Source organism: Gracilinanus agilis, chromosome 3, assembly GCF_016433145.1.
Source record: "Gracilinanus agilis isolate LMUSP501 chromosome 3, AgileGrace, whole genome shotgun sequence".
NCBI classification, from domain to species: Eukaryota; Metazoa; Chordata; class Mammalia; order Didelphimorphia; family Didelphidae; genus Gracilinanus; species Gracilinanus agilis.
Genome location: NC_058132.1, coordinates 43062696 through 43076916, shown reverse-complemented (window position 1 = coordinate 43076916; position 14221 = coordinate 43062696). Strand labels below are relative to the sequence as shown.

At 33.5% G+C, this 14221-nt stretch overlaps 1 protein-coding gene across 1 annotated transcript in view; it reads left to right on the top strand.

Moving 5' to 3' along the window:
- The window catches only part of RERE (arginine-glutamic acid dipeptide repeats), a 423478-nt gene that overhangs the window by 187264 nt on the left and 221993 nt on the right, over window positions 1–14221 (top strand). Inside the window, exon 7 of the mRNA XM_044667692.1 lies at window positions 5082–5186. Coding sequence (XP_044523627.1) covers window positions 5082–5186 — 105 coding nt within the window. The remainder of the gene's footprint in view (window positions 1–5081; window positions 5187–14221) is intronic.

Here is a 14221-nt window from a genome sequence, read left to right as displayed (position 1 = left end):
CTTGTTTGTACACAGTTGTTATTAGTAATATTATTATTAGTAGTAGTAATAGTATTATTGCTAATAATACTATCAATACTTTAATATTGTTAAAAGTCTGTCAAAAAATCTTTTCCTCCTTTAATTTTAGAAACTAATGTTATTTTAGAAAATAGTATTATTAAAGGCAGTATTAAAGGCCAAGGGTCTTTGATTTTGATTAGGCAGCAATTATTCATTCAACCTGAAGTGAGGCTAGGAACTACAGAAACAAAGGAAAAGCAAAAAATTTCCTGACCTCAAGACACTTATGTTTTAACGAAGAAGATGATATGTATATAATTAAATAACAAATAATACACATAAAAGTTTGAATTAATCTCTAGGGAAAGGTTAGTCACTGAAAGGGACCAGAAATGCATTCTAGAGAATGTGATATTTGGGCAGAATCTCGAATCAAGTCACTTCTGAGAGGCAAAGGAGAAAAAGGGGACCATTTTAGACATGGAAAAAACCCAGTGTTATGGGTAGGACAGAGAATATTTGTCAATCATTCACCCAATAAGAACCTAATAAAATAGTACATGCCAGACACTGTGCTAAGTGCCCGGGATACAGGAACAGTAGGCAGCTGAGTCAGGCTGGTGCAATATGGGCAATAATATATTTTATGCTTTCTTCCCTACAATTTTTGGCTATAAAGGACATCTACATTTTTTTGTGATTTTTGTGGAAATTTGACTTTAACATGAAATTGTCTTGTTTGCTCTCCTGTCTTTTCAAGCTTATCCTTAATTGATTTTAGTTTTAGTTTTTGCATTTTTCTTGAGTGAGAAGAAAGTGATCAGTATTAAAAGTGCTTTTTAGTTATCCAGTTAAATATGGTAAAAAGTATCAGATTATATGCTAATAAATTCATGACCATTTAAAAAAAATATCAGCCTCTGAGCTCCTGTTTTGTGCAGACCACCTTCTCATACCTCTCATGTCATTCATTGTTTGATCATGAAATTTTTATCCCATTTTAGTTAGAAGGAAATGAAATAGATACAATTTTATGTACAAGAAGTAAAATGCAGACCTTGTTCTCCACTGTTTGCTTCCTTTTTCCCATTGTGGATCTAGAATTTTTTCTTTCCACTCTAAAGCAACCACCCCTTTTAAGGTGCTCTCTGTAATCCTCCTTCCAACGCAAAGAAGATGTTTTTGATTTAATCTCCTTCTTTCCTCTCCCTTTCTTCTTCTGACTCCAACTTAGTCCTGACTTTCTTCTGATGACCCAGACTTCCTGGCTTCCCTTTCTAGTACTGACTATACTTTTACTTATTCCATTCATTTACTGTTTTAAGACAAGGAATTTTGAAAGACTTCTTTTTCTGCATTGCTATTCCAAGCTCATTCTCTCTATCCTTTACCTCAATAGTTATTCTCCTTTGAAAGATCCACCCAATCAGTATCCTAAGAACCAAATACAATGATGATCCTTATTTTCTGCCTTTATTTTTCAGTGTGTTTAGGACCTTTCTCAATTAACCACAGTCTTAGTCATCTCCTAAATAACTATCTTCTTAATAAGAGATTTCAGGATACATATTTATACTCCCTCTGTTGTAGCTTCCAGTTCCTCAGTTTACTCATTTCTTACTTTTTTTCACTATAGCTATATTCAGAAATGGTTATACCCTTTCTTTATCTTTCCATCACCTACAAGTGTTCCACATCTTTGATCATGAAATGTAAAATTCTTGTATCTTGTCATAATCTGTTGTCATTCCACCTTTCCTTTTGACTTGCAACCCAGCTTTTTGGTCTGACTGTTACTTCCAGACTCTTGAATCCTTAATTCTTTTCAGACTGTCTCTTCAAAACTGCCTCCAATCTCCTCCCTTTCTTTTCTTTACACCCCCCCCCCCCCACACACACACATCCCCATCTGATGTATTTTACTTTGAATTTAATACTATGATTCTGAGAAATAATTCAGAGACTTCTCTAAATAACCAAAGGGTTTTATGTCACAAAAAAGTTAAAAACACTAGGCCTACAGGTAGAAAATTAGAGCCTAGTAAATCTGGCAAGATGTCATATTCTACCCAATACCTACTCCCACAAAAATATTCCCCTTAAAACAAATTTCTTGATAGAATAGGAACAGTAAAGGACTCTCTTCTCTTTCCTTTAGTGATTAATTGGCCTTCATGCTGTTTCCTTGCCCTGTTGTCCTTTTGCTGATTCTTTTACTTCACATAAACAGGTCACTTTTCTCTGCACTAAGAATTATTCTTGCTTCACTCCAACTCATCTTTTCCAGCAAATTGCTTTCCTTCATCAATCTCTATTCTCTCCCTTATATTCAATTATTTCTTGTCTACTGTCTGAAGTGTTCTTTCTGCCCATGTCTCCTTTATCTGCAAAAAAACCCCCCAAAAACTCCTTTAGTCCATCTAGCATCACTAACATATGTATCTTGGCTTTTTTTTTTAAACTAAACACCTTGAGAAAACTATTTACAATGGGTGTCTTCAATTCCTGTCCACCCATTCTTTTCTTAGTTCTCTCTTTAGTCTAGCTTCTGACTTCATCATTCAGCTGAAACTGCTATCTGAAGTTACTAGTTCTCTCTTAATGATCAAATCCAGTGTCCTTTTCTCAGCCCTATCCTTTCTGACATCTCTGCAGCCTTTTGCTTTTACCCTCTTTTCTCTAAATTGTCAGGACACTGTTCTCTTCTGGTTTTCCTATTTGTCTTCCCATTCCTTCTCACTTTCTTTTCCTTGATCTTAATCTAAGCCATGTCCACTGAAAGTGGATATTGTACAGTTCTTCTGGTCCCTCTTCTTTTTCTCTTTCTATGCTAATTTGTTTCTTGATATTATCAACTTGCATGTAATGATTTAAAAATCTGCTTATCTAGCTACAACCTCTCTTACTGATCTTTGTTCTCATATTTCTATTTGCTTGGGCACCTGGAATGGTATGTTTCTTTATCAGACTTTTCAGAAGGACCCAATCCAGATTAAAATGTAATTTGGAGGGGGCAGCTGGGTAGCTCAGTGGATTGAGAGCCAGGCCTAGAGACAGGAGGTCCTAGGTTCAAATCCAGCCTCAGACACTTCCCAGCTGTGTGACCCTGGGCAAGTCACTTGACCCCCATTGCCTACCCTTACCAATCTTCCACCTATAAGTCAATACACAGAAGTTAAGGGTTTAAAAACAAAAACAAAAACAAAAAAACTGAGTCTATAGTTTTTCCTAAATATGTGAGTAATTTTTAAGATAAAAGTTTAATTCCTACTAGAGTGTATCTGTTCTGGCAATATATAATTTTTTTTCCTTTACTTTTTCAGCAGTGTATTTTCTCAGTCTTTAATTTGGGTTTTTAATTTGGGTTTAATTTGGGTTTAATTTTGGTTGCTTTAGAGTGGAAAGTCAATACACAGAAGTTAAGGGTTTAAAATAAAAAAATAAAAATAAAAATAAATTTAAAAAATGTAATTTGGAAATGTTTAGAAAAATGAGTAAAAATATAATTCAACATAGGTAATGTGAATTTGTGTTTTTTTCCAAGTCAATATTCAGCCAACAGATAGCATTTTAAATTCCATCTGTACAAAACTGAACTCATAATCTTTCTTCCCAAATTGTCCTCTTTTTATTATTATACTATTATTATTCCCTATTATTGCCAAAGATATCACCTTCCTTTTACTCACCCGTACTCACAACCATGGTTTCATCCTTGTCTCTTTCCTATCAACCCCCAATTTCTAATCTTATATTTGTATATCTCCAGTATACTCCTTCTGACAGGCCCTCATTACTTACTTTGACTCTCTTTTTGAAGACTTTATTTTATTCTATTTTCCTAGAGTTCTTGTCTCATCTTGTTACCAACCTACTAAGCATTGTTGGTGGCTCCTTAACACCTCTGCAATCAAATATAAAATCTTATGTTTGTTCTCCATAACCCTTACTCAAAACCCTTTATAACCTGCCCTTCCTCTTTCATTCTATTCTTACACCTGCCACATTCCCACATGTGCTTGCTGTTTGTGCTCTGTCTCCTTAGTCTGGTAACTTTCTCCGACTGTTCACCATGCCTAAATTTCTCTCCTTCTTGGCTTTCTTAATGACTCTCCTAAAATTTTACCTGTATGAAAATTCTACTGTTTTAAATCTTCCCTTTGTTTATCCTCAGTTTTATGTCTTCCCATTGTTGATTATTCTGTTTTATCTGTTTTCCCTTTGTTGATTTATCCACAGTTTGTCTTTGAGTTGCTATTTGTATGCTGTCTCTTCCATTAGATTGGCAGCTCTCTGAGAACAATGACTGTCTTTCACTTTTCTTTGTATCCCCACAGCTTAGCACAGTATCTGCCAACTAGTAACTGGTATTGTTATATATACTTAACTACTATATTTGGATGACATGATGTTGTAGAGATATAGCTAGATTTTGAGAATCAAAAATTATAGATTTAGATTTGGAAGGGATCTTTGACATCATCTAGTTCAGTTTCCTCAAATTTATTTCATTGCCCTTGGTCTCCCTGTTCAATCACTCCTTGGGATACTTCCTTCAATGTAGATAGACTCTTTGAGGGCATGGGTATTCGACTTTTGTCTGTATATACCAAGATTGAGTATATACTTGAGTATATATTATATCACAATAACTGCTTAATTAATAAGTGTTCATTAAGTAATAGAGTCACAGTTTGAAACTAGCTCCTCTGACTCCATGCCTATGCTGTCTCTTCTAGGCCATACTGAAATTTGACTTCTAACTGTACCACCCATTTGCTGTTACTTTGGGGAGGTCACTTATCTGGCCTTTAATTTGCTCTTCTGTGAAAATAAGTGATGGACTGCATGAACTCTAACGTTTCCTCTAGTTTCTAGACTCCTCTGACTATACCTCTGTCTTTGGTAGAAATCAAATGTGATATCACAACTAATGAGAGAAAGGGTTATAGATTGTTTTTTTAAACATTTTCCTAATACCCCCAAATGAGTTTAGTATTTGTCTTCCTTTCTTGTAATTATTCTGACTTGTAAAATTTTTTTAAGTTTACCTGAAATCCTTTTTTCTTAATTTTCAGAGGGAAGTGTAATATCTCCCATTTTTCTGACATATTTGCTGCCAGAGAGTTTAAAGCTCGTGTGGATTCATTTTTTTATATATTGGGCTATAATCCAGAGACAAGGTAAGTAATTCTCTTTTTTCTTTGTAAACCAAGTTATTTAGGTTTAGAGCAATCTGTTTTCAGAAATAAACATTCTCAGGTTGAAATTTATCTAAGAAACTACTGGCTCATCCCTAGGAATGAAATTTCATCTTAGGGCTGGAGAAGGGAAAATCTTCTTAGATATTTGTCTGGTTTGCTGATGTTTGTTTCTGTCTCTATACACATGGAAAAGACAATAAAAATTATACAAAATGATGTAGAAAAATTACACACCACAAATGAGATCTTGAACAAAAAATCTTGCTGTGATGAGTTGACTATACTGTCCACAGGGTAGGGGAAAAGGCAAGATGAAAAACTGTTCATTTTGCAATGGAGACCTGTCAAAGGCCAAATTTTTGTAGATTCTCTTTTGGAACTAGATTTAAAATGCCATACAAAAGGAGAAACAGCTAATCTTTTACAGTTAGACTCTGTTTCTTTTATGTCACAAATGCTGTCATTTGCAGGAGTTCATCAGCTTTTGGACAATGAACTTTGTAAGTTTTCATCAGTACTTAGTAACTTGCCCTCTTAATGAGTATATGGGATCTAATTTAAAACAGATACATAAATTAAGTGGTATCAAAATATATTAGCAAAACGATTATGGCCAAACAATTTTCACAGTGGTAAATTTTGATTTGAGTCCATATTGGACAAAGTTTTAACTGAGCGTAGTCTTTTTTGATGGGGCTATAAATTAGGGAAGGCCTGGAATGCCAGCCAAAGTATTTTGGTCTTCGTTTAAAATATAGAACCATTCAATGATTTTTAGCATAAGAATGATTTCAGCCTATATCTTTGAATTGTGAAAAAAATTGATTAGAGTGGCAGAAAGACTTGAGGCTCTGATTGGGAGACTGTTTTTATAGTGGAGATAACATGACAGTGAAAGACTCTATGCAAGATAAATGTCATTGGAAGAGAATGGTTGAAATTGGTTGGATGGCATTTGACTTAGTAAATATGACTCAGTAAAAGCAGATTAAATATGTTATGTTTTTGACCAACAGAATACATTTGTAATTGTAATGCCTTCCTAACTTATGAAAAGCTGATGTAGGTGAATGGAAAGAAACTTGATGAAAGGATTTCCTATTTAATACTAATAATGCTAAGGTGCTGTTGCTGCTAATCGTAATAATCAAAATTTATATAGCACTTTGTGCCAAGAAACACTATCTTAAGCACTTTAACAACAATCTTTACTTTCTGTCTTAGAATTATTATTGTGTTTTGGTTTGTAGGCAGTGGGAATTATGGGACATGCCCAGGGAACTAGGAAGTAGCTGAGGTCAAATTTGAACCCAGGACCTCCCATCTCTAGACCTTCCTCTCTATCCACTGATATCACCTACTGAATGTGTGATGTGTGATATCTGTCTTTATATAATTGATATCCTTTCCAGCAATCCAGGGTTGTGTGTGTGTGTAAGTGTGTGTATGTGAGAGACTTTTATTCTTCCCCTGTCTCATTTCCCTCAAGACACTTTTCTAAATGTTTTTCTTCTTTCTTCCCTTCTCTCTCAGGTTTTAATTTTTATAGACTGAGAAAAGTAGATCCATTTAACATGACATTCCTCTATTCATTCTCTTCATTCTAAAACAATCTGACATCAGCCTAATTCCTTTCCTTCCCTTAGTCTCTGGAAAATCATCTATTTTCTTAGAATAGCCTCTTTTCCTTCCCTACTCCCTACCCTTACCTCCCACCCCTTTTGAGAACTTGATCCTATCCCTTCTTGTCTTCTGTATATTACATCCTCAATCCTCCACACTTTTATCTCCCATCTTCAACCTTTCTCTATCAAAGGATTTGTTTCCTGTTGCTTTCATTTATTCAGCAAGGTTTTAAGTGACTACTGTCTTTAAGTTCAGCTCTGGGTTTTGCAAAGAAAGGTAAAATATCCTGTTCTCGAGGACCTTACAGTCTAATGGGGAAGACAACATACAAACATCTATGTATACAAGATATGTACACTATAAATTGGGGATAATCTTAAAGGAAGATTCAAAGTATATTTGGTGGGTTTTACTGCTTTAGGTGAAATGTTTTCTAGGAGGAACGTGGGTGTTATTTTTTCCTTCCTATTGAAAAAGTTAGTTCTTCTTTGGATGCCTTTGCTCTGGGGAATAGTTTTAAAATGTCAAATCTAAACACTGGCACAAACGGTTTTTTCAAACCTTTTTATTTCCAGAAACAAGTTTCTTGCTTGCAGGTGTTATTTTGATTCCCCATTGGTAATAATAAACATTCCAGTTTCTTTTGCTGAGGTCACTATATATAAAAACCACAAATAGTGCTGGATTTTTGAAACAATCATTCCAGTTTCTTTTGCTGAGGTCACTATATATAAAAACCACAAATAGTGCTGGATTTTTGAAACAATGTCGAAAGGAGAGATTTTTCTTTTCAGATTATGTCAGTGTCTTAAATATTCTACGGGGCACTTGTATTCTTTGTGTGACATGTGTGGTGATAGGCCTAAGTATCTATGACTTTTCCTCTTACTGAAGTTATGACAGTAGTTTTCCTTTATTTTTATTATCTTCCCAGTGGGGTGGGTAGTGGGTAATAGATGATTCTTTGTAATTGCTTAAACATCTTTTCTCATGCTTTATTAGGGATTTCAAATTGATTCCTTTGATAAGTGAAAGTGATTTTTGAGTGAAATGCTAGCCCACATGTTGAACTCCTTATCTAATTAGACATTAATTTGGACTATTTCTTTGAAAATATTTTCTTTTCATTTATTTCTGTCGTATTCACAGTTTACCTCTGTAACTGCAAAGTTCTATCCCAAGTCTGGCCTTTCAGGCAGCAGGATAATGAAATCTTGATTTTTCTGAAAGCATTTGCAACAAAATATGTTTAGAGATAGAAGTTTAATTCCACTTGTGTGACATTATGTTGCAAAGCAAATTTGAACATGAAGCATAGTCATATATACTCTCTAAGGTGTTTAGTAAATGTTGACCTTGTGACCTAACCAATCACACTACCTTTGTGCTATAGAACCAGTATAGGAACCTTAGAACTGGCATTTATCATTTCTCTGTTTTTTTTTTTTTTTTTGTTTGTTTGTTTGTTTGTTTGTTTTTTGTAAGAGGCTTGAAAGCCCCAAACTGCTAATATTAGTAAGGGAATAAAGATTATCAAACTGCATATGCATGTTTAAAACCACTTTAACATTTATTGTGTTAAAAGTAAAGGCAGTCTACAAACCACATTTAAAGATCTTTATTTTCAAAATTGTCTTTTTAATTAATTTGTTCCTAACATTATCAACCCCCATCCCATCTGAGCAGATTCTAAAAGGAAATCCCTCAAAATAAAGTTTTGATAGTGCATAATCCAGCAAAAAATAACAACAGGGGGCAGCTGGGTAGCTCAGTGGATTGAGAGCCAGGCCTAGAGACAGGAGGTCCTAGGTTCAAATCTGGCCTCAGACACTTCCCAGCTGTGTGACCCTGGGCAAGTCACTTGACCCCCATTGCCTACCCTTACCAATCTTCCACCTATAAGTCAATACACAGAAGTTAAGGGTTTAAAATTTAAAAAAAAAAAATAACAGCCTATTAGCTGTCTGAAAACAAACCTCTATTCATTTTTAAGTTCATTGTCAAGAGGTTGAGTGTCCTCAGTCTTTTGAATATTTGTTCATTTGTTTTTCAGTCATGTCTGACCCTTTATTGACCCCATTTGGGTTTGTCTTGGTAAAGATTCTGGAGTGGTTTGTCATTTCCTTCCCTTGCACATGCACATTATATAGGTGAAAAACTGAGGCAGACAGAGTTAAGTGTTTAGCACAGGATCACACAGTCTGAGACCAAATTTAAACTCATGAAGATGAGGCCTCCTGATTCCAAGCCCTGTGATACCTAACTGCCCAGTCAGATTTCTAAAGTCTAATTTATTTTTTTCTCTATAATACTGTTTTTATCTGCTAATTTTTCCAGTTTTATATACTGTAACTTGTTTGATCATACTCCTCAGAGTTTCTAGTTCTTTGTCATAACAAAAAGGGCTGCTTTTTTATATTATGAATCATTTTTCCTTTTTTTTTTACTAGCCAGGGAAAAAAGAGAATGTATGAGAGATTATAATAAAGGGCAAATACATAATTAGTAGTCATTATAATGTCAATAGGATGTACTCTTCTATAAAAGAGAAGAAGACATAGCTGAATGGAATAGATACCAAAAATCCAACAATATATTATCGGCAAGAAGAAAACTTGAAATAGAATGACACATACAGAATTAAAATAAGGGATAGGAGCAAAATCACTTATGCTTTAGCTAATGTAGAAAAGGCTGGGGTAGCAATCAAGATTTTACAAAGTCACAAAAAATAGATCTAATTAAAAGAAGACTACATTTTACTAGAGAGTGAATTAATGTTGATACTAAATGTATAAGTAGAAATAATATAGTATTTTAAATTCTTTTGAATATTCTTTTTTTTTTAAATAAATATACTTTATTCTAAAATTTTTTTTTATAAAAGTTAGCTATAATAGATCTGGGTAATATCGAATGGCGTGGCAATATCACTAAAATTGTCCATGTGTTACTGCTTTAAAAATCTCACAAATATACGGGAGGTCCTAGGTTCAAATGTGACCTCAGACACTTCCCAGCTGTGTGACCCTGGGCAAGTCACTTGACCCCCATTGCCTACCGTTACCACTCTTCCACCTAGGAGACAGAAGGTAAGGGTTTAAAAAAATATATCTTACAAATATATGCTATGATGTGGAAATATTAAATGCATTCAATTTTGATTAATAAAGTATCTTCACAGCAAATATTAGAAATTAACTGGACATTAAAATATCCTGTTGAATGGCTAGTTCAACAAATCATAGAAACAATTATTTCATTTAAGGTGACAGTGAGATATAATATATCAAATTTATAGGATACAGCCAAAGTAGTACTTAGAGGAGATTTATATCTGTATAGGTTTTTATTGGTTGAAGAGAGGAGGTCAACAAATTGGGTATGCTAAAAAAACTAGAAAGTGGGGGGAAATGTCATTAGCTAATTAGATTTTTTAAAAAGGAAAAAAAACTAAATTGCTAGTATTAAAAATGAAAAAAATATGAATTCACAAACCATTAAATAGTAATAATAGCAATGATTAGGTACTAATTTGCCTAGCTATGCCTATAATATTGGCAATCAAAATAAGATAGATAAATCTGTGCAAAAAAATATAAATTTCCGAGATTTATATAGTACTTGAAATAAACTACAGGCTATAACTGACCTCTTAGCAAAAAATACTAGTACCAGATGTATAAGCAGCCTAAGACTACTAAGGATGGAGTGGATTCTGTGAAATATTTGAAGAACAATTCCAATACTGCATAAACTATTTGGGGGAAAATAGGTAAAGAAGATATCTTACAGAAATCCTTCTTTGTCCCAAATATAATCTTGAAACCTAGAGCAAGTATAGTGAAATTAGTGGAAGAAAAAGTATATACAATATCCTCAGTGAATATTGATGCAAAATTTTTAAATTAAATACTAGCAAGAAGAGTACAGCAATACATCACAAAAATCATATACTTTGACCAGGCTGGATTTATAATGGGAATATAAAACTGGTTCAATATTTCATTTAATAACAACAAAAATCCTTATTATTTCGAAAGATGTAGAAAAATCTTTTTCACAAAATCTAACATCCGTTCCTGTTTTTTTTTTTTTAAATACTCGAGAGCATTAGAATAAATGGAGCTTTCCTTAAAATGGTAATTAGTACTTAATCAAAGAGCCAGTCATATTTGTATTCGTGGATAAACGTATAACGTTTTCCAGATAGATCAGTGGTAAAGCAAGTATGTTCATTATTACCGTTATTATTCAGTATTGAAGTATAAAAAACTAATTATCTTAATAAAGCAAGAAAAAAAAGGAACAAGTATTTGTTTCATTATCCTTCTTTAATAGATGGAGGGCACTTAGGGTTAAATGGGTTGTTTAATGGGCTTCAGATCATAAAAGTCAAAATTCTTTGAAGTTCATTTACTCCAACCCCCTTTTTTAACTTTAAGTAAAGTAATGCTTAATCAAAACATGAGATACAAAAAAAGTTATGCAGGCAGTTAGTAACTGACGTAGAACAAGAAATCTGCCCTCTTGGCTCATAATCCAGTGCTGTTTTCATAAATTTTACTTGCTCATCTTGCCTAGAGCCATATAGTTAGTGTTGGGGGCAGAACTCAACTTTTCTCAGTTGGGTCTCTGAGCTTTTTCACTATAATATGCTTTCTCTAAGTGGTTACTTAACTTGTTTTCTTAGTTGATATAATTTTCATGCAACAATGATGAAAAAATGAAATTTCTGATTATAAAAAGTTTGGGGAAACATTCAAAGTTCTCTGCAACTCTCCCTTTTCCTACTCAGGAATTATTTCTGTCTTTTAGAACTATTTTCTTGAAATATTCTTCCTGGACTGATTTCTCTGACAGAATTTTACACAACGATAGCTTTCCTGCACCTACCTGCTCTGAATCCTTTGAAAACTCTTCATGTTTTATGTCAGTCTTTATTCTTCTGCTGACACAAACTGAAAGGTTGGAAAATCCCTTCCCCACTAGGTTCCTATCATTTCTACCCTAGCAACCACTTTTTATTCTTATTTTTAAACTTTTAATTAATTAATTAAGAGCAGTTTCCTGCGGTTACAGGATTCATATTCTTTCCCTTCCCTCATCCCCCCACCCCCACCCCAATAGCTGACGCATAATACCACTGGGTTTTACATGTGTCATTGATCAAGACCTATTTCCAATATTATTAACATTTGCATTAGGGTGATCATTTAGAGTCTACATCCCCAATCATATCCCCATCAACCCATGTGATAAAGCAGTTTTTTTTTTTCTTCTGTGTTTCTTCTCCCACAATTCTTCTGAATGTGGATAGTGTTCTTTCTCATAAGTCCCTCAGAATTGTTCTGGGTCATTGCATTGCTGCTAGTAGAGAAGTCCATTACATTCAATTTTACCACAGTGTATCAGTCTCTGTGTATAAAGTTCTCCTGGTTCTGCTCATTTCACTCTGTATCAATTCCTGGAGGTCTTTCCAGTTCACATGGAATTCCTCCAGTTCATTATTCCTTTGAGCACAATAGTATTCCATCACCAACAGATACCACAATTTGTTCAGCCATTCCCCAATTGAAGGGCATCCCCCCATTTTCTAATTTTTTTGCCACCACAAAGAGCGAGGCTATAAATATTTTTGTACAAGTCTTTTTCCTTTTGATCTCTTTGTGGTATAAACCCAATAGTTGTATGATTGGTTCAAAGGGCAGACAGTCTTTTAGTGCCCTTTGGGCGTATTTCCAAATTAGCAACCAGTTTTTAAATCTGTTTGCAAGTATCAGTTCCAGTATAGAATTTCTACTGGGTAAATCCTCCTTTTGAAGGAAGGAATCATTAACCTAAGACAAGAAATTATTAAATGTCCTGCTCTTGGCTAAAGTCTGAGGTGAAAATACTTGAGAACCCTCATCACTACTATGTTATATATATCTATGCAAAATTTGTAATTGCTTACCTAAAGTCATCATTTGTTCCTTCTTTCTTTTTCTGTTTTTGTAGTCTTGCCTGCATTAATATTTACCCATATCCTACCTGTCATGATTCTCTGTTGTTTCTTTTGTTTCTTTGCATAAATATATTTTCTTTTTTAATTTAATTTTTCTTCAGAATCACTCTCTCCGAAAGTCATAACATATTTTAATTCATTTTTATTCATCTTTAGTATTTCTTAAAGATAAAAAGTATGGGGAAAAGAGGAAAAATTAGCAGTAAGTAATCAATACATGAAAAACATATGCAGTATTCTACAAAAGGTTGGCCTGGCATATCTTCATGTATTTCATTTTTTAAGTATTGCTCACTTTCTATAATTTTGTAACATTCACTTTATTTTTATAAATTTGACTCAATTTCCTATATATTTGAAAAATGAAACTTTTATCAAAGAAACTTGCTGAGTAAAAATTCCCCACTTTGCTTTTATCCTTCTAATTTTGGCTGAATTGTTTTTGTTTGTGAAAACTCTTTTTAATATACACAATTTTTACTAAACATAAATTGGCATTCATTGTTCAGCTTTATTTTTTTCCTCTCCCCTTTTTTCTCTCTATTCTTTCTATCACCGTTGTGGTCATCTCAGTAGTTTAACTGAGGTGTCAATTTCCTTTACAACACCTCATATATTTCATTCATGCCATTGTTCCTGTTGATATTTAATACTTTTCAAGACTTATGTTTTTCAGTCTTTTTTGGTCATCTTTGAATAAATAAATCATTCTTATTCCAATTTGTTTGTCTATTTGATTTAAATCTTTATTTTCATTTGTTGTTTTGAACTATTTTTCTTAATATTCTAATAAAAAATTGTGTTGGATATTATGGATAGTAACTTTTTTGCATACATGTGAATCCCTGTTGAATTAAAAAGTTGAAACTAGTTTCAGGGTGTGTTGGTATTTCCTTTGTTTCATAGGCAGTTTTGTGGACAAAAAGAGTCATGTTTTCATTTTGTTAATGTTTCATAAACAGTTTGAGAATGTAAAAAATATTAAGTGATTACATGTATTTTAGTGACTTACAAAGAAGTTAAGGGGACATTTGTATATTTTTTTTCTCCAAAGACTCTCATCTTGGGAAATATGGACACACTTTCCCATAAAATGGGCTCCAGTGATGAGCTCAAGTCAACTAGAATATGTCCTATGGAACCTTTAGCCCAGAGTTTTGGGATGCTCCATGTTTAGAATATACCTAAAATATATTAACAGAGTTCCTTCTAGAAAGATATTAAATATATAGATTAGATATAGGACAGATTTTTCCTACCATAAAAGAAATGTATAAAATAAAATAAAAAAGTCCCACAAATGCATATTGTCACAAGTCATCAAATAGTAGCACAGAAGTCTTGTTTTCTTTTAGGAACTTTATACTGAAGACCTTATAAT